This window comes from Anabrus simplex, chromosome 2 (genome assembly GCF_040414725.1).
Source record: "Anabrus simplex isolate iqAnaSimp1 chromosome 2, ASM4041472v1, whole genome shotgun sequence".
NCBI classification, from domain to species: domain Eukaryota; kingdom Metazoa; phylum Arthropoda; class Insecta; order Orthoptera; family Tettigoniidae; genus Anabrus; species Anabrus simplex.
In genome coordinates, this window is record NC_090266.1 from 1,196,505,374 (window position 1) to 1,196,525,305 (window position 19,932).

Below are 19,932 nucleotides of genomic sequence, written 5' to 3' on the forward strand. Positions count from 1 at the left end.
TTGGAAGGTCCTGCAAGTTGAGTCTGATTATTATCTCATCCTTGATGTCTTCCGCAATAAGCTGGTGCTTCACTGCCCTCTGCCCTACGGAGAATTCCATCATTGTGGATAGGCGTTGTCTCTTCTATGGCAGAACCAAGCTGAGGTTCATCGGCAGAGGCCAAATTTTGCACTACTGCGCAGCCGTTTTTGGACAATAGTCCTCATTTCACCAGTGTCGATCAGCATGCTCCATACTATTGCACAATATTGCAGCCAGATGTCCAATATTCCATTGATTTTCCTTCATTTTAGGGTAAAAGGAACCTTTTTCTTTTGCTTTAGGATAGGAAAGGCCTAGGAGTGGGAAGGAAGGGGCTGTGGCCTTAATTAAGGTACAGCCCCAGCATTTGCCTGGTGTGAAAATGGGAAACCACGGAAAACCATCTTCAGGGCTGCCGACAGTGGGGTTGGAACCCACCATCTCCCGGATGCAAGCTCACAGCTGTGCGCCCCTAACCGCACGGCCAACTCACCCGGTAACCATTAACAGATAGAGAGAACCTGTCATAAACAAAAAGTAAACATTTGTTGCCTATGTTATAATTAATGGAACAAATTTAATGGTAGGTTCCTTTCTGCTTCTGCTCATTTCATCTGGGTTTTTTTCTTCACATCACACCGACACAGATAAGTCTTATGGTGACGATTCATTTAATCTGTATTTATCAACATTCCCACGACCTTTGTATTCGATTAGCTTTTCACACCTGGTGATATATTGATCCATTCTCTTGGGGAAACTTATCCTGTGGACTGGCCATAAGAAAACTCACCTCACCTCATCTTGCCTGGCATAATGCAAAACGTTACAACACATACGGTAAGCAGCAAAACAAATGACACTGGAATTATTGCTCATATGCTGTCCATGTTTCCCTAGCCATGAAATATTTAGTTATTGAATATACAGCAGTAGTTCGACATTGTGAATTCAGCGTTATGTTGATTTCTCTACTTGTGGGTCACACAACAGAGGAGAGGGTGTTTATCATGGAACATGATCATGGATATGGAGTGGGGCATCAGAATGGGCAGAGTTTGCTTCACATTAAAGAATAGTACACAGAGCAATTTAATAAGAACAATGTTAGCTGTCCTTAACAAGTCCATCATTCAGGAACAGTCTTATGTCAACAAAAAGGGGACAATAAGACTCTAAAGAACAGTCACCACTATAGAGATTTGTGGACATCATCTCCAACAGGTGTTTCACTCCCCAATGCATAGTCTGCAATGAAGGTCAGTCTGATTACCGAGTGTTGTCCATGACACGTGAGGACCCAGATTTCTTCTGCAAACTATGGTTTTCAGATGAAAGCCCTACTCACCCTGATGGCTACATCAACCTACAAACATATCTTTTTTAAATTTTGAATGGCCTGATATCATTACACAAACTACTACACTACACGATTTGGTGCATCATGCGCAGTCATGAAATATTGAGTCATTATTTCGTCGAGGATTCTGCACAGAATCAGTTCTCACAGCCCTAGATGCCTACATATGGGGCATTCAAGTCAGATGACCCACCTACAAATATTCCAGAATTACGTGACAAGATAACATCATTTTTGTGTGCGTACAACAACCTTATTCAACATGTTTAGTAATCTTCAGAAACGTTATGAACAATATGTGGCACATGATGGTATACATTTTCAATACATACTGTATCAACATAATTAAACAACATTTCAGTGTTGTTTGTTCTGCTGCGTACGGCACATACATATGTACTACATTGTCATGAACTGCTCTTCTCTGTCATTATTGATCTTGGATAACAGATATACTCATCATATTTATATACCAGCTGTTTAATTGGTTTTGTGGTGACGATGAAGTACTTGGGTGACAGTACTCGCCACAAGATTCCTTCAAGCCTTGTTCATTGTTGTCCTCCTTGCACAGGATTTGTGGAATCCTGTGAAATAATGTCATTAATAATAATACTGAGCGAGTTGGGTACACAGTTTAGGTCCTGTAACTATGAGCTTACATTCGGGAGAGAGTGGGCAGCCCTGAAGATAATTTTCCATGGTTTCTCATTTTCACACCACACAGATGCCGGGGCTGTACTGTAATTAACACCATGATCGCTTCCTTCCTTGCCCTATCCCGCCATTGCCATAAGACTGCTGGGTTTGAACCCCCGCATCGGCAACCCCGAAGACTGTTTTCTATGGTTTCCTATTTTAATAATAATAATAATAATAATATTTGTTTTACGTCCCACTAACTACTTTTAAGGTCTTCGGAGATGCCGGTTTCCTATTTTCACACCAGGAAAATGCCAGGACTGTGCCTTAATTAAGGTTATTACTGGTCACTACTGTCATAGTCCTAGCTCTTTCCTGTCCCAGATTCACTAAAAACTCATATTTTCTAGTGCAAAGTTAAAAGAAAAAAGAGCTCATGCAATGAAGGGAGAGAAATTATCTGTTGTTGAAATATTCATTTGGCTACTTCATTTTTCCCATTAGTTACAATGTATCCTATTTAAAATGTATTGACAACTCAAGTTTAAAACTTAAATTTCACTGTATGTCTCTCTTATCATTATCTAGGTGCTCGAATATTCTGAGTCTGAAGCCCTCTCCCACTTCCGCTCCAAATTTGATGAAGCCCTTTGCAATTCATGGAAGACTTCACTCAACTGGGCATCACACAACATGTCCAAGAACAACAAGCAATAGTTATTTCTCCTAAGGTAATTGAACTGATTCTCCTATTTGAGGAACCAATACCTCTTAAATTTGATTAGTCATCCAGACACTCAGGCAAGTGTTGAGATTGTATGTAATGCCAGGTGTTAGGGAACGTAATCGGCTTGCTTTGCTTTGCTTTGCTTTGCTTTTGCTTTTGCCTTTGCTTTTGCTTTGCTTTGCATATAATTTTATTTACACATATAATACAAACCATACATTTCAGGGGCTTAGGATTGTATACAGCAAAGATAATTTTGCCATTGTTTGTATATTTTAATTCATAAGGGTTGCCGAAATGAAACCTAGACTTAATTCCAAGTGTTGTTATTTGAAGAAAGAGAACATTGCGCATGTGTTTGGTGATGGCTGTATATGTCAGGAAGAAATCTGATATCGTTTGAATGTGTTAGTTAATGTGCGGCAGCAAAGTGACTGGGTACGGTTTGCCATGAATTCAGCTGCTCGGCATCATTTATTCATTTTTTGGTAGTAGATGGTGTTAGGAGAGCCAGCATTTTCCGTCATATGTAAGATGTGTATGGGAATGGGTGTGTATCATGTTGTACAATGTTCAGATGATGTTGGGAATTTCATAACAGACACGTAGGGACATACCAAAACCAGGCCAGGAAGGCACAGTAGGCAGCCTGATGAGAAAATTGGGGGGGGGGGGGGGAACAAACAATCGAGGGATACCTGCTCTCAAGCAATGACTTGTCTGAGACGCCGTTGAAAAATGGTTCGGCCAAACCATGGACATTTGCTCGGGTGTATCCGTTGTCAAGTGGACCACTGGGACACTTCCTTGAACCAACAAGGGACTATATTTAGGCAGATATATCACCTGTACATCACTCTTTACTTGCTGTATGTTCACTTTCACTTATTCCAACCAATAAACCATTACAGAAACCAACTAATGTCTGTTTCATTTGGACATAGTCCGGTGTTCTTTGAAGGTGCTCAAATACGTCATCCTTATGTCAGTAGATTTACTGGCACGTAAAAGAATTCCTGTGGGACTAAATTCTGGCACCTCTGTGTCTCCAGATACTGTAAAAGTAGTTAGTGGGACATAAAGCCTGTAACATTATCGATATCATCATCATGTGGGCAAGTTATATAATGCCTGTAAGTGCCTATTTGCTTTCTTTTTTTTTTTTAACTAACTTTGCATGGAAAACTACTAAAATGTGCTTTTTAATATTCAAAATTTTTTAACAGAACCCAGTGGGTGAGGAAACTATTAAAGCAGCACATGCTCGAACTTCTCTAATAACCTCATCGAAAAGAGAGAGCTGGTCACAATTAAATGAAGAATTGGATATGACGCAGAGCAGTCAAAAGGCCTGGAGACTCCTAAAGAAGCTGAACAGAGATCCAGCCATGAGTAACACACATTCTTCTGTTACAGCCAATCAGATTCCCCACCAACTTCTCATGAACGGCAAAATAAAACAAGAAGCCAAAACCTGGAGTGTTATGTGGAAGGTACCTTCAGGTAGGGATGAAGAAAATCTGAGCTCATGCAACATTTCAATATCACTGAGTTGGAAAATGCAATAATCAAGTGGAAATCAGGTAAAGCTGCGAGTTTAGATGATATACAAGTTAAGCAAATAAAGAACTTTGGAAGCAACACAAAACAATGGTTGCTACAGTTTTATAACAACTCCCTACAGAAGTCCAAGATTCCAAAATTGTTGAGCAAAGCACATGTAGTTGCTGTTCTAAGGCCTGGAAAACAGCAGAGACCCCAGGAACTACAGACCAATATCTCTCCTGTGCCACTTATATAAGATTTTCAAAATAATCTTTATATTCATTTTTTGGTAGTAGATGGTGTTAGGAGAGCCAGCATTTTCCATCATACGAAAGATGTGTATGGGAATGGGTGTGTATCATGTTGTACAGTGTTCAGATGATGTTGGGAATTTCATAACAGACACATAGGGACATACCAAAACCAGGCCAGGAAGGCACAGTAGGCAGCCTGATGAGAAAATTGGGGGGGGGGAACAAACAATCGAGGGATACCTGCTCTCAATAGACTCATCCAGACTATCAACAAAAACTTCATTCCACAACAGGCAGGCTTTAGGCCAGGCATGAATGCTGTTGCACAAGTTCTCAACCTCACGCAGTACATTGAGGATGGTTTTGAAAATCGACAAATCACAGGGGTAGCTTTCATTGACCTCAGTGCTGCATATGATGCAGTGAACCACTGTATACTGCTTCAGAAGATCTTTACACTCTCAAAAGATTCAAAACTTACCAGATTGATGTCAACCTTGTTGCAGAACCGCAGGAAAGGGCTAGGAGTGGGAAGGAAGTGGTAGTGAACCTTAATTAAAGTGCAGCCCCAACATTTGCCTGGTGTGAAAATGCGAAACCATCTTCAGGGCTGCCGACAGTGGGGTTCGAACTTACTATCTCCTGAATGTAAGCTTCCAGATGTGTAACCCTAATTGCACGGCCAACTCGGTAGGTTCAAGAAGTTTATTGGAGAGTGTGTTCAATATTTTGACTGAGTTTGTGATACAATTGATGCAAATTCAGAAACTGTTCCGATTAATATACAGGAACAACTCAGAATTAAAAAAGACCTTGCAAAATTAAAAGCAGACAGAACATTGAAATTAAAACTCCTACGAGTGCCTTTGGATACAGTTTGGCTGGTAATGAGGAGTAAATACCTGCCTACCTCCAAGATGGCAGTTAAGTTATTGCCATTTTCAACTACATATTTGTATGAACTGGGCTTCTTGACGTTGACTGGAACTAAAACATCAAAGAGGGAGAGACTCAGACCCGTCAATGAAGATATGAGACATGCATTATCAATGATTCCACCACGGACCAGCCACCCGTGTGCACCTAAGCAGGTGCAAGTATCACACTGAAAAGATACAAGTAGATTGATTTATGTTAATAGTAAAAGAAAAGTGTATATTCTTGTACTTTCTACATTCTACAGTGAATTAAAGTTCGTAAATTTTAATAAATGCATGAGCCAATTTTAGTTTAATAATAGGTTGATGACCTTACGTATTTACAGTACATTAGAGGTGTCATATCATAAGTTTTTAAGGGAAATAACATTTTTGTGTGCCATGTTGAGCCTTGAGTGTGCTATGAGGAGTAAAAAGTTGCAGAACACTGGTCTAGTCATTATCCTGGGTAGTCTCCCATGACCTAACCTACTAAAAGCCTTGGACAGGTCAATAGTGATACAGTCCATTTGACCTCCAGAAATCTAATATATCTGCTATATCTTTTTGGAATCCTATATGTTGAGCCTCACTGGAATAACCGTTCTGAAACCTGAAATGCCTTTTGTCAAACCATGCTGAAAGAATGCTTATTTTACCAGGTGATCTCAATTGACCAAATGTTAACTTGGAAGTTTAATTTGAATGACAAAAAGCATCAACAACAAATAGTAAGTAAATTCATCTGGGAAAGGCAGCTGAATCAGAAAGTGATAGAACCAACAAGAAGGAAAAATACTGATAAAACCAGATGAGCTCTATAGAAAATCTGAAGTTTCCATGGTGTAAGTGATCACGAAGCTGTTTTTATAGTACTTAAAACTAAATGGAATAGAAGGGAAGGTAGTAAAAGTAGGACTGTTAGGCAATACCATATGGTTACTATCCAAGTATTTATTATATCCTTACCGGAGAAAAAAGCCGGTGAGGGGCGCGCGGCTGTGAGCTTGCTTCCGGGAGATAGTGGGTTTGAATCCTACTGTCGGCAGCCCTGAAGATGGTTTTCCGTGGTTTCCCATTTTCACACCAGGCAAATGCTGTACCTTAATTAAGGTCACGGCCACTTCCAACTCCTAGGCCTTTCCTATCCCATTGTCGCCGTAAGACCTATCTGGGTTGGTGTGACGTAAAGCCACTAGCAAAAAAAGTAGTAATAATAATAATAATAATAGTGTGGCTCTTTATACTTGGTTATTGATTTGAGACTGGTTTGCAAGCAGACAGGATATTGAATTGATAGACTGGCCTCGTTGCTCTCTGGACTTGAACCCAGTAGAGAATATGTGGCCATAAGTAAAGAAGTATACAGTAGACATACAAATCGGTCCAATCCTTCCAAGACATCCTGATGATTTGTGGAAGCTCGCCCAAGATGCCTTGGATATCATGACTGAGAAGAGTAGTGATTTGAAAAGACTTAGTCTACCATGCCCACTTGACTGCAAGATGTCGAGTTGGGAGGAAGATGGACTAAATATTGAATCGTGGCTGTAGTTTTGTTTCCTATTCCTCTAAGGCAGATACCCTTAGTTTTTTTCCGTTTTTGGGCCACAAACGATATTTTTGTTGAGAATAAAATCATAATAAATAGTGACAAATTCATGGCTTAATGAATTCATGAACCTGGTATTAATTACTAGAACAGTCATAAAAGGAACAGGAGCATTTATATTTTCTCTCTCTCAAAAGAATAACAAGCAGTATTTTGTGTTCGAATATACAACCTGAGGAATACCAGTCTAACTCGTTGCCATTATGCCACAATAATAGCAGGCAGAACTTGTCCATTATAACTATAGATATTAACAGGCCACATCAGACCATGGCCCAACAACATGTAACATTGCCTGTCTCCAAAAAGTAGCGAAGGGAGACAAAGGGGACTTGCGTTCAAGAGAGCAGCCATACCAGCAGCTATACCGAATGTCTGAAGGGAGAACTTCGGACTGCTGCTGATTGTGTCAGCAGAGAGAGCAATTTTTGAAATTTCACTAGCAGCTTCTGAACCAAGGACTATTTTCACCATCTTATATAAGCAGGCATTAATAACATTTCAGGTGTTATGTGTGTTCCAACAACCAATGAAAATCTTTACTTGACAGAGAAGAATGTTTTGTTGACAAATGTCATTTCAATTTACTGGGAACCATAGCAGCCTTCAGTTTTTCGCCACAAAATATACACTGCAGGATTGGGCATGGTTTATCACCACACCAAAAGACCCCTGAGATAAATGATTATCACTATTCTTTTTTGTTCAATGCTTTCACTACATGTATTTAATGACGGAACACTCCGTACAAGAAATCTGTCTCTTGTAAAAATTAAATAGTATACTAATAGAAAATAATAAAGCTGACGAGCAGTCATAATTTTCAGAGTACTTCAGAGCAAAGCTATGAGAGATCTGTAACTATTGCAAGATGCAGGACCTGTACTCTCTTCAAAGGGAGGTCTAAAATGGGTCAGTGAATTAGTAAGAAAGTAATAATGTTGATGAATTTCCTTTGTAAAGTTGAGGAAGCACTAAAAAACAGGGGCACATACCAAAACAGTGTAATAAATCAATACAGAACAGGTAATGTTTTGCTAATCCCTGCAGTTTTGAGAATAGCAGGTTCACAGAACATGTTGCAATGACAAAAGAGATTCCGTATAATGCAGATGTAGAGGTGAAAAATAAAAAATATAATTAGCAAAACTATGATATAGTAACTGTGTGCAAATAATTTACATTCAATTTCTTAGAAAACATATAAATTAGTGGCATGTAGTAAAGAATAAACAAACGTTTTCTTAAAATCATTTAAGCTCTTTAGGTTTTTCAATCATGAAATTATCAGCGTTTTGCCCCAGTGTAGCAGTGGGCTCATCAGTTGGATTGCTACACCTTTCCAAGACGCTGGCGGCTAGTGTGCCGTTGAGACATCACTGCAAGCCTCTTATATAGGACAATGCAGTGACTGTGCACTAGGGGAAGCATGTGCCTCCACTTGTATAAACGCCTGCCTTTGGCCTATATAGCAAACATTATCTTATTTCATCAGTGCTGCGGCAGAGATTTAAAATACTGTACAAGCATATGAAACACAGCAGTTGTGAAAAATAAAATTAAACACTACTATTAATACAATATGTAGAAGTTCATGTCACACCTTGCACCTTACACACCAGTTGCGGAACACTTGACGAATTTTCTGACACCACCATATATTTTGTCTTTTTCTCATTTACCGTGAGTCCCATCTGTTTTGATTCAGCATTTAACCTAGTAAATGCTTCTTTGACATCCCTTTCTGTTCTTGCAATAATGTCAATGTCGTCAGCATATGCTAGTACTTGTACTGATTTATGAAATATTGTACCCCTCCTTTCAATTTCGGAGTCTCGCATGACCTTTTCCAGCGCAATATTAAACAGCAAACGTGCCAATGCATCTCCCTGTCTGAGACCCTTTTGTGTGCAGAATGGTTCTGAGAGGTTTCCTTGTAGTTTAACTCTACATCAGACTGTACTGAGAGATGCTCTGGTTAAGGCTACAAGCTTTTCTGGGATACCAAGTTCTTGCATTGCACTAAGTAGTTTATCCCGTTTTATACTATCCTATGCTGATTTGAAATCAATAAACAGGTGGTGTGTGGTGATCTTGTACTCTCGGGTCTTCTGTAGGATCTGTCTTAATGCATGTATCTGATCGGTGGTCGACTTCCCTTTTCTGAAACCACATTGATAGTTTTCTATTGTCTCTTCTACATGCTGCAGTAGCCTCATATACAATATATTGGAGAATATCTTATATCCTATGTTCAGCAATATGATACCCCTGTAATTTGAGCAGTCCAATGAATCTCCTTTCTTATGTATTGGGCAGATCAACCATTCTTCCCATTCTCTAGGTAAGCGTTCATTTTTCCATATTTCACAGATGACCCTGTGAAGCCTTTGCAAGAGAGTTGGTTTTGCCATTTTAATAAGCTCTGCATTTATATAATCAGGCCCAGGTGCCTTGTTGTTCTTCAAACTGTCGATGACAAGTTCTACCTCTTCTATAGTAGGCAGATTCATTTCTCCATTGTCTATTTGTGGGGATATGATTTCCAGTATTACTTTTATTACAGTGAGCATCATTCTCTACTCCCTCAAGTTGTTCCTGGAAATGTTGATTCCATCTCTCTAAGGCCTCCTCTATGTTGCCCATCAATTCTCCATTAGTTTTTCTGCAGTTTAATGTTCTTGGGGTAAATCCTGTTCTCATAATTTTAATCAAGCGATAGTACTTTTTCAAATCATTTTGGGTATGCATCTCTTGCTTCATGATACTCCCTTTTCTTCTTTTCGTGTACCTGCTTTTCACTTCTTAGCCCTCTGTGTGTTTCAACAGTATTTCTGGTACGTTTATTGATCATTGCTTTGTAGGCTATATTCTTCCTTTCAGTTATTTCCGCACATTCTTTATCAAACCATGTGCTTTTATTTCTGCTTACTTCACCAATTATTTCTTCTGCAGTATCTTTTATCACTCGCTTACAATCCATCCAACATACGTCATTGGCTTTTGCAGTAGTTTCAACCATTGCAAAATGTTCTTTTATCCGCTCCTTATAGAGGGTTTTAGTTTCTGGGTCTTTTAGCTTTTCCACATCATATTTCTTTAATTTGTTTTGTTTCTGATGTCTATAGTTGCTATTAATTTTACTTCTCAATTTGACGATAACTAAGAAATGATCCGAGTCCACATTAGCTCCTCTAAAGGTTCATACATTTTCCAGGTCAGTCATGTGGTGTCCATCAACAAGAATGTGGTCAATCTGATTAACTGTGTTTCCATCAGGGGAAGTCCACGTTCCTTTATGAATGTTTTTGTGCGGGAACATTGTAGTTCTTATTACCATGTCAGTTGAGGCTGAAAAATCAACTAGTCTCGTGCCATTTTCATTACTATCTCTATGAAGACTATACTTGCCAATTATAGGTGCTAGATGTTCTTCTTGACCTACTTGGGCATTAAAATCTCCCAGCATCAGCACAATATCATGTCTGGGGCACTTTCCATATTCTCTTTCTGGGAGTTCATAGAAGGAATCCTTTTCCTCCTCATTCTTTTCTTCTGTTGGTGCATGAGCACTGAATAAAGTATAGTGTCTAAACCTTCTCTGATACGCAGTTTGCATAGTCTTGGTGTGATAGATTGAAAATCGACAACTAGGTGCTTCACAATGAATCCAGTACCAAACTGGTGTGTTTTATCATGACAGCTATAATACATGTTGTATTCCTTCCTTTCCATAATGCCATTCCCAAGCCATCATACCTCTTGTAGGGCTAGTATATCTATATTGTATTCTTGTATATTACTCACAAGAGTTTGGAGGGTGCCAGCTCTGTATAATGATCGTACATTCCATGTTCCAAATCGTAGCCATTTATCCTTGCAGGGTCGTCTATATTCAGTCCGTCCGGCTTCTGTTTGTTGAGGATTCGTAACAATTTCTTTTTTTCGGGGTGGGGCTGTTAACCCCACGTTCAACCCCCAACCTGGAGGACCAGGGAACCTTCTGTTACCTTAGCCAAGAAGGCCCCGTTTTAAGGCATCGGGCATTCAACTTCGCCCATCCCCATACAGGGTACGATTTGCTGTTTGCATAGGCAGGTAAACCTGCCAACTAGACCATTTCGCAGTATTTTCCAGAGGCACCTGCTTGGCACAGGCACCTCCACTGGGACTCAATAACCAGCCATTCAGCCTCACCATTTTTCCGGGCTTGGGACCGGCACAGAGTTGAGCTGGATTACTCCCCCTGTGGCTGGGCTTGTCCTTATTACATTATAAAAATATGAGACATGTTTCTCCTTTCATAGAAGGCATCTTCAGCCATTGTATCACCTCAAGATTAAATCAGTTACCTCAGGATTTGAAAATCATAAAAAGAATCGAGAAAGGAAGACTTATGACTGAATAATTTGAAAACCTATACATCTTTTTGGACCAGCATTTCAATAAAAACAAAAACTTGAATGACATAATAGATATAAAATCCCCTATATGATCAAATTCTGATTTTACTTTTTTTTAAATGGATTTTCAAGACAATAACTTTTTTTAAACTTTTAATACCATCTCAAATAATATTCCCACAAGTCAATAGGCACCCCCCTCCCCTCCACCTCCCCCACTTCCATCAACTCTCCTCTACACGTAGACAACAAGCCTATAGCCCCTCCTTCCCAAGTGCCCCCCCTCCACAACGACCTCACTTCTTTTGAACAGTAGGTTTAATAATGAATTTCTTTAATTACAGACAGTCTACACATGCTTGGCATCTCATATTATCCATCACAGGTTAGATGTCCCTTTCGACCAACACACTAGTATTGAATACGCACCAACACTATCAAGCTGTGCTACTTACAACTTTACTTCTTTAACAAGATTAATGATGGCCTATTTTAATCCAAAATACTAAAATCAAGTTGTTGTCATACTTTAACATTTGTTCTCTTCATAATGGACTACGTCAAATGCCAAATCATCAATTATGTATTTACAAGTCAATAATCACAAATCTTAATCTCTCGAACCAAAGACTTTAACCAGATGGTTTCACAGTTTTAATAACATTTTTTATTAATAAGGTCTTAATTAACTGATTCCATATCGTTGGAATGCATTTCTTAAACATTTTGAAAAATTGTAACATTTTAAAAACATCAAGATAAACTACTAGTATAAAGCATTGTGCTATGTACTTTTGACACAGCCATCAATTATTCACAGCTAACAGCTGATATGTTGTTATTCAAAAATAAAAACAAGAATTGTTATCCAACTTTTCTTTTCAACTGTTCCTATATTTAAGTGTGTAAAGGTTAAATCTTAATAATTATATTTTAACTTTAAATCAGGTGGCTGATTTAATCTTGAGGTGATACAATGATCAAGGGTTATGAATTTCATGTTGTTGGTCCGTACTGAACTGAGAATAACATATGAATAGTAACACAGTAATGACTCAAGATTCCTTCTATGAAAGGCAAAACATGTCTCATATTTTTATAATGTGTAGCGGCAGTTGATACGTGCATACACAAAATAATAATAATAATAATAATAATAATAATAATAATAATAATAAAATGAATTAGAAAAATACACAATGTAGTGGTGGCTTCACATCTAGGCTGGGAAATGAGATGGTTGACTAATAAACATAACTTACAGGTCTAACAAACGACAACTACAGAAGGACGTGGAAGGTGGAAGAAGCCCTATTGAGGGAAAGTATCACGTTATGGGGAAGAAATGATTCTCGATAATCATCCTCAAATTATTAATTTTTAACAGTATGAAAATGTTTACAAAATCAAAACCAAGCAGACAAATGACAATAGTAATTGACAGTTTAAAACACTTAAATCAAAAGATATTTAAATAAGCTATTAAACCAAAACCCTAATCTGATCAAGCTCTTCGGACAACAAGAAATGAACTTTAACGTAGAAGTTGACCCCAAGTAAATGGAGGCATCCTCAAAAGAAATTTAAAAAATTAATGTGATGTACAATATACTGTTCAAAAAGGAAAGTTACATTTACTTTTAATTACAAATTACTGAGCCTGAAAAGAGGTTTGCCTCCGAAAGCAGAAGACGCGGACAAAAATGCATTGCTCACACGAAGAGCCCAAAACAGGAAATTGTGCGATTACAAGTAGCCAATAACAACACTCCAGATTGCCACATTTACCAATTGAAAATGTTAATATACTGACCGATAAGGAACTTTGTTATTTTGGCCAATGAGGGCCCAGAAAATGTGATGAGAAAATACCTTTATAGCCTCCAGAAATTTCCTTTCTGATGCAACCAGAAACTACCAGAAGCATCTTACCAAAACTGACACGTGCGACTACACCGCGCCCCGAAATTTATGAAGAAAATACCTTTACAGAATAAATGATCTACACATAATGAAGTTGCCAAAAATAAATAACCCTAAAATCATTAACACCTTTCACTTAAAACACGCATACAGAAAATAAACATTTTTCACTTAAAATACACATATAGGAAATAAACAAATTTTACAATACAAAATAATCTTCAAAAGTTTGTAGTTTTCGTTCATTCTTTTAAATATCACACACAGTCAATCTTGAGGTTAAAACCAATTTACACATTTTACACTTTTTACATAATGTAATAAGGACAAGATCCTAATCATATAAGACCCAAATGTCTTGAATAGGTGGTTAAATAATAAATAATTAGTAATCTTATAAGTATAGTAATCTTCAGTACAGAACTACAATGATATTTATAACTTGCATATAAGCAGTATGTTCCGAACTGTCAGTGGAAAGATGGGTTGGAATTAATCTTGAGTAGAGCTTTTAAAGGTACGAAACATCATTATATGAAGATTAAGTTGGACTTCAAGAGGACAAATCGGGGCAAATATTGAGTTATAGGAAGAGGAATTTGGGATTGAAATAGTTTATGAAGGAAAAGGTTTGATATATTTCCAAGTTCTTTGAATACATCTAAGAAATGACTAGGTAAACAATTGACAGGGAATGTGCCATCTGGGCAATAGTCCTAAATGCAGATCAGTGATGATGATAGATTGAATTGATTGATGATTCCATCAATTGATGAAGGTTCACATGACACTAATCTATTATAATGATATTTCACTGTATTTGAGAATAAAATCAGATGTGTATTTTTCAGGTGCATCCTCTACAAGCAACTACGAGATGTGCATGGTGGTGGAACACCCAAGGGTTATCATTTATGTCCAGACTGCATGTGTCGTATGCAAATATGTTCATATGTGGTGCAGCCTGCTCAAACAGTTTCTTGAAGGCATGTTACAGTGAATGCCCTAAGAGTCATTTTTTACTGCCAGTCTACATATACCTTACTCAGAACAATTATGAACTCAGCCTGTATCATTCTGTTATAAGAGAACTTCCCTTTGTGAGAAAATGTGTTTTATATGTAAATATTAATACTAATTTTGATATGTAAATGTGTAAATATTTATAATACCTATATAAATATATATATATAATAGTGTTAATGCTGTTGTAATATATGGAGAGCCAAGGAACTTTCTTGATAATGATTTTGTTGTTTGATGAAGATAAATTGGTTGACTGACTGAACAGTTACAACTCTGACATTTTTCACGAGTTTGTTAATTAAAGTCTTCATACTTTGCTGATCATTAATAGCTCTCCATGTTGAGCAGTTTATACTGTCCAATGAACAATACTCCTTCATCTGATTAAGGATGTAATTAAGCATTTCCCAGCTTGGCAAATTCCAGAATGAAATATGTTACCAAATTTGATCACAGTATTGTTAAATAAAGTATATACTTGGTCTATCTAAAGAGAATGTGCTGTTTTGAATTATTTATATGTTTGTGATGAGATGAAAGAGAATTGCTGAATGTAATAACAGAATGTACAAAATTCCCTGAAACTATCCACTTCTCCACTGCAGCAATAGTTACATCTATTAACCTGTGCACTTATAGGAATATCATTTGTGACAAAGACTACCTAGAATCTAGTACCACTAATTATATCAGTACATACTTAGTATTAAAGGCAATTTGTTAATCGGAATTTTTTTTGCTATAAGTACTGTCGTAACACATGGGTGACGGGTCCGATTGGAGACTGCTGTCCCTGGTTGACCACACAGTTCAAGACTGCAAGAACAAAATTACACTGCTGCACTCAAGCTACTGTAACTCAAAAAGTATGCAAGATATCGACTTCAAACTTGGAACATGTACTCAACAGGTTTGCTTAGTATTTCTGTACGGTGTGATACCTTTCAAACCAATACCCTTTGCCTAATCATATCTATGCATACTACATAAGCTATGTTTACCTCTTCATCATTTGCATTTGAGTCACTGCTGTATTCCAATACACAAGATTGTTGTCCACAATTCAATATAGGAGAACCAAGATTACTTTGTGAATCACTCACATCATTAGAAATACCCAGTTCACAGTCACTACAAATACCTGATAACCGGTCTGCTCATAATTCATCACGAATAACGGCATCCATTAGAATTGCGTGCAGTACACCATGTTGACAGCCAAACGCCACACTGAAGCTCTACATTTCTGACATTATTTTGTTAACTATAAGAAGGATTTAAGAAAGATGCAGCAATTGCTACCTTATACTTTATGACTACATCGTTCGACACACATAATCTCTATAATACCAATATAAATGATCCGTTATTGGACATTATAAATTTTCCAGCTAACTCATTCTTGGTTGCCAGCGTTTCGCCCTCGTGTGCTAGGGTGGGCTCATCAGTTGGTACCTAGTACACCTACCAATACGCTGGCTAGTGCATACCGTGGAGGCCACTGCGTAGGCTAACTGGAGCCACCGGCAGTGCCAATGCACTAAGAGACTTTGTCTCATCACTAAAAATTGATGCCTGCTTAGCCATCAGATGATATAGATGTTGATTCCCATAGGGAATCTGAAATATTTGTCCTGAATGAGTAAATTTATAATACCAATATAAATGGTCCGTTATTGGACATTATAAATTTACCAGCTAACTCATTCTTGGTTGCCAGCGTTTCGCCTTCGTGTGCTAGGGTGGGCTCATCAGTTGGTACCTAGCACACCTACCAATACGCTGGCTAGTGCATACCGTGGAGGCCACTGCGTAGGCTAACTGGAGCCACCGGCAGTGCCAATGCACTATGAGAGACTGATGAGCCCACCCTAGCACACGAGGGCGAAACACTGGCAACCAAGAATGAGTTAGCTGGAAAATTTATAATGTCCAATAACGGACCATTTATATTGGTATTATAAATTTACTCATTCAGGACAAATATTTCAGATTCCCTATGGGAATCAACATCTATATCATCTATATCAACACATAATCTCACCACCAGATTGTAGCAGTGATCATGGAAACACAGGTGCATAAAACCGAGAACTCTTGTAGCCCATCACCTGTTGTTGGCTGAGGAACTACAAGAATTCTCAGATCCTGTCACCCATGTGTTAAAAGCTTCTAAAGTTGCTAAGAATTTTTGTGGGGCCGATGACCTTCGATGTTAGGCCCCTTAAAACAACAAGCTTAAAACAAGCAGCAAGAATTTTTATGGAGTGAAGCATATAAATGTTAATACGGTAGATACAGGATCTGCTAAAATTATTTGGTAAATTGAATTATATTGATGTCCTAAGGCCAACCTATATCAGGCCATATGTTTATTTGCCATTAGGTAAATACCAGGATGGTACTTTGATAGGTATATAATATATATCATATATAATTATATTATATACACTAATGTTCATAAAAACCAGAACACATTGAAAGACTAGAGATAGGAAGTTCATATTCACAGGACATGTGCATTAGTATGTTCTGAAGAAATGATTAGCATTTAAACCATGTCGACCCTCAGGTTCAAGGTCCACATCGACATCTCGGCGCACCATCACCGACTGGTAAAATGTGCCTGTGGCTCTCGTCGCCTTAAACCAAAGGTAATGGATCAGTGTGACTTGAGCAGATGTGCAGGATGCCTCATAGACATATGTGAGAACTGTACCGTCAAATGAGTGAGTTTGAAAGAGGGCGCATTATTGGTATGAGAGAACATGATGCATCCATCCGGGAAATTGCTGCTCATGTGCGACGAAGTGTGTTGGCAGTGCAATGGGTGTGTACAGAATGGTTCACAGAAGGCCGTAGAACAGGACGAGATGGGTCTAGTCACACCACTCAGAACCCCCCTCCCCAAGAAGATAGACGCCTCATCTGAATGGCATTGCAGGACAAATCTGCATCCTCCTCAGCTCTGGCGCAACAGTGGAACAGTGTAACACATCATACACTATCAGGAGTGACAGTGCGTCCCCATTTATTACGGTCTGGATTACCAGCGCGTCGTCCACTTCTCCGCCTACCTTCCACTAATGCGCATAAACATGCTAGACTGCAATGGTATGTGGAACGACATCACTGGGGACAGGAATAGCAGCATATAGTGTTTTTGGACAAATCCAGGTTCTGTTTGTTTGAAAACGATGGCCGAATTTTGGTTCACCACAGACAGGGGGAGAGGCATCACATTGACTGCATTTGCACAAGACATACAGCGCCAACTCAAGGCTTTATTGTGTGAGGTGCTATTGGGTACAACCACAAATCACAGTTGGTGTGTGTCCAGGGCACTGTGACCAGTCTGACCTATATGAATGACATCCTGCGACCCGTAGCCATGCCCTTTCTGCACGATACCCCAAACGCCATATTTCAGCAGGACAATCCGCGACCACATGTTGCCACACGAGCACGTGCCTTCTTGTTGTCACAGGATGTCAGACTTGCCCTGGCCCGCCCGATCACCAGACTTGTCCCCAATCGAAAATGTGTGGGGCATGGTGAAACGACAGATGCGGCGCTGTGACCCAATGCCAACTACCAAAGATGAACTGTGGAACCAGGTGAATGCAGCATGGATGGCTATACCCCAGGATGCCATTTGTGCCTTATACATGTGGATGCCATCAGGCATGGAACAAGTTATCAGTGCCCATGGAGGACCCAGTGCCTACTAGGCAACAGGACACATGCTGAACCTAGGTGACTGAAATGCTAATTGTCCTTGCATAACATACTAATGAACATGTCCTGTGAATATGAACTTCCTATCTCTAGTCTTTCAAGGTTTTCTGTTTTTTATGAACATAAGTGTATATTATTGGAAATGATCTTCATACAACAGCAAACAAAACATATCCATAACCATTTATTGCAGTATAGATGCAAACATAGAAATGAATCAAACCAGAAGTTCACAATTGAAACATGAAATGGAGATTGGAGTCAATCTAGATCATTAATATGGGCTGTACTTCTCAGCGCCACTTATGTTTTGCTTTGGTGAGCCATGCTGATTAGAAGGTAATTCCAGGATTCTATAAATAGCAAATTCCACACTCTGAATAGTAATGTGGGGAGATCTGGAAGTGTTTTTTTGTGAAGGCTGAATGTGTACAGTCTGATTCCTTAAGGTAGTCCACGCCAAAAATGTGTGTGTGTCTCTCTCTCTCTCTCTCTCTCTCTCTATATATATATATATATATACCTTCTGCTTGAAGAAATTCATCCTAAAAGTGTGTTGTACATATATTATTGTCCATGGATATGAACTCTGGACTAATCCCTCGAGTCTGCAAACAAGCTCTATATTAGAGAATCAGGATAAACATTCTCTAACACTTGGCAGAATCATGTCACTGCACCCTGAAGCTGCAAAATGCCTCTGGTGAGATTCCATTATCTTGCCTATATACCTCTGATCATTAAATGTACCTACCTCCTCCAAAGGTGAGCAGTTGTGAACATACAAGAAGCATGTTGCTTGCACATACCTGCATACAACCTCCACAAAACTGGTGTCTTTCTAAAACCTTCATGTAGTTGTAACAGGTTTTTTGTTCTCTCCAGATTTTCATGTAAATAGAATTGATCAATCTGATTCAGAACTCATCTTAGTAGAGAATATTTATCCTGATTCTCTAATATACAGCTTGTCTGCAGACTCGCAGGATTAGTCTTGCCAGCTAATTTCAAGATATGATTTCCTTATGCAATCCCAAATCCAAAATTGGATAAATCTTTTAAAACTTATCCAAATAGAAGGCTAGTGTAGGTAAGAAAGAGATGGGTCTTGTTTGGATACTAAGCATAAACCCTTTGGTGATACCTTCTTCAAAATCTAAGTTAGTAGCTCGACATGGAGAACTTGGATATTCTGCATATTTTATAGCTATATATATTGCTCGAGTATGTTTTTGTGTCATGGCATTGGCTTCTTTAATGTCATAGTGCATGATAGAGTTAGGGGATGTATGTGCACTATTATTACAAAACTATTTACATTTGCAAGGAGTTCTGCACATTGGACATGGGCTATTGGTTACTGGAGTATATGGAAAGTGTGCATGGACTGTTAAGTTGCATGTGCAGTTGGTAGACTTTTGGAACACCACACATCTGTTCACTGCAATAACTTGGGAAGGAAAGTGTCCCTTTGGATTTTTATTAACCAGAGAAACATAGTCATAAGAAAAGACCTATCTGTATATAGAGGAAAAAAAGCCAGAGTATCTTCAGTTTTGCATTTAATCTGAACCACAGAAAAGTGACTAATTATTTCAAAAGTCACACATGTATTTGTCAATATGTACACTCAACACAAAAAAATTGGCTGCTGGCTAAAATTGAAGAATCCACCGCATTAGGGACCCAACAATCGGGGTAAACCTATACAGTACTGGCCATGAAACCAAAGCATACTTAGTATCTGGCTTGTAGACATCACT

At 38.6% G+C, this 19,932-nt stretch overlaps 1 protein-coding gene across 3 annotated transcripts in view; it reads left to right on the forward strand.

The window, feature by feature from the left end:
• The window catches only part of Pi3K92E (phosphatidylinositol 3-kinase 92E), a 344,498-nt gene extending 329,570 nt beyond the window's left edge, over nt 1-14,928 (forward strand). For all 3 annotated transcript variants that reach the window (XM_067142174.2, XM_067142173.2, XM_067142175.2), the window contains exons 18-19: nt 2,613-2,755; nt 14,257-14,928. In XM_067142174.2, the coding sequence (XP_066998275.1) occupies nt 2,613-2,741 (129 nt within the window). In that variant the 3' untranslated portion in view covers nt 2,742-2,755; nt 14,257-14,928. The remainder of the gene's footprint in view (nt 1-2,612; nt 2,756-14,256) is intronic.
• Nucleotides 14,929-19,932: the final 5,004 nt, after the last annotated feature.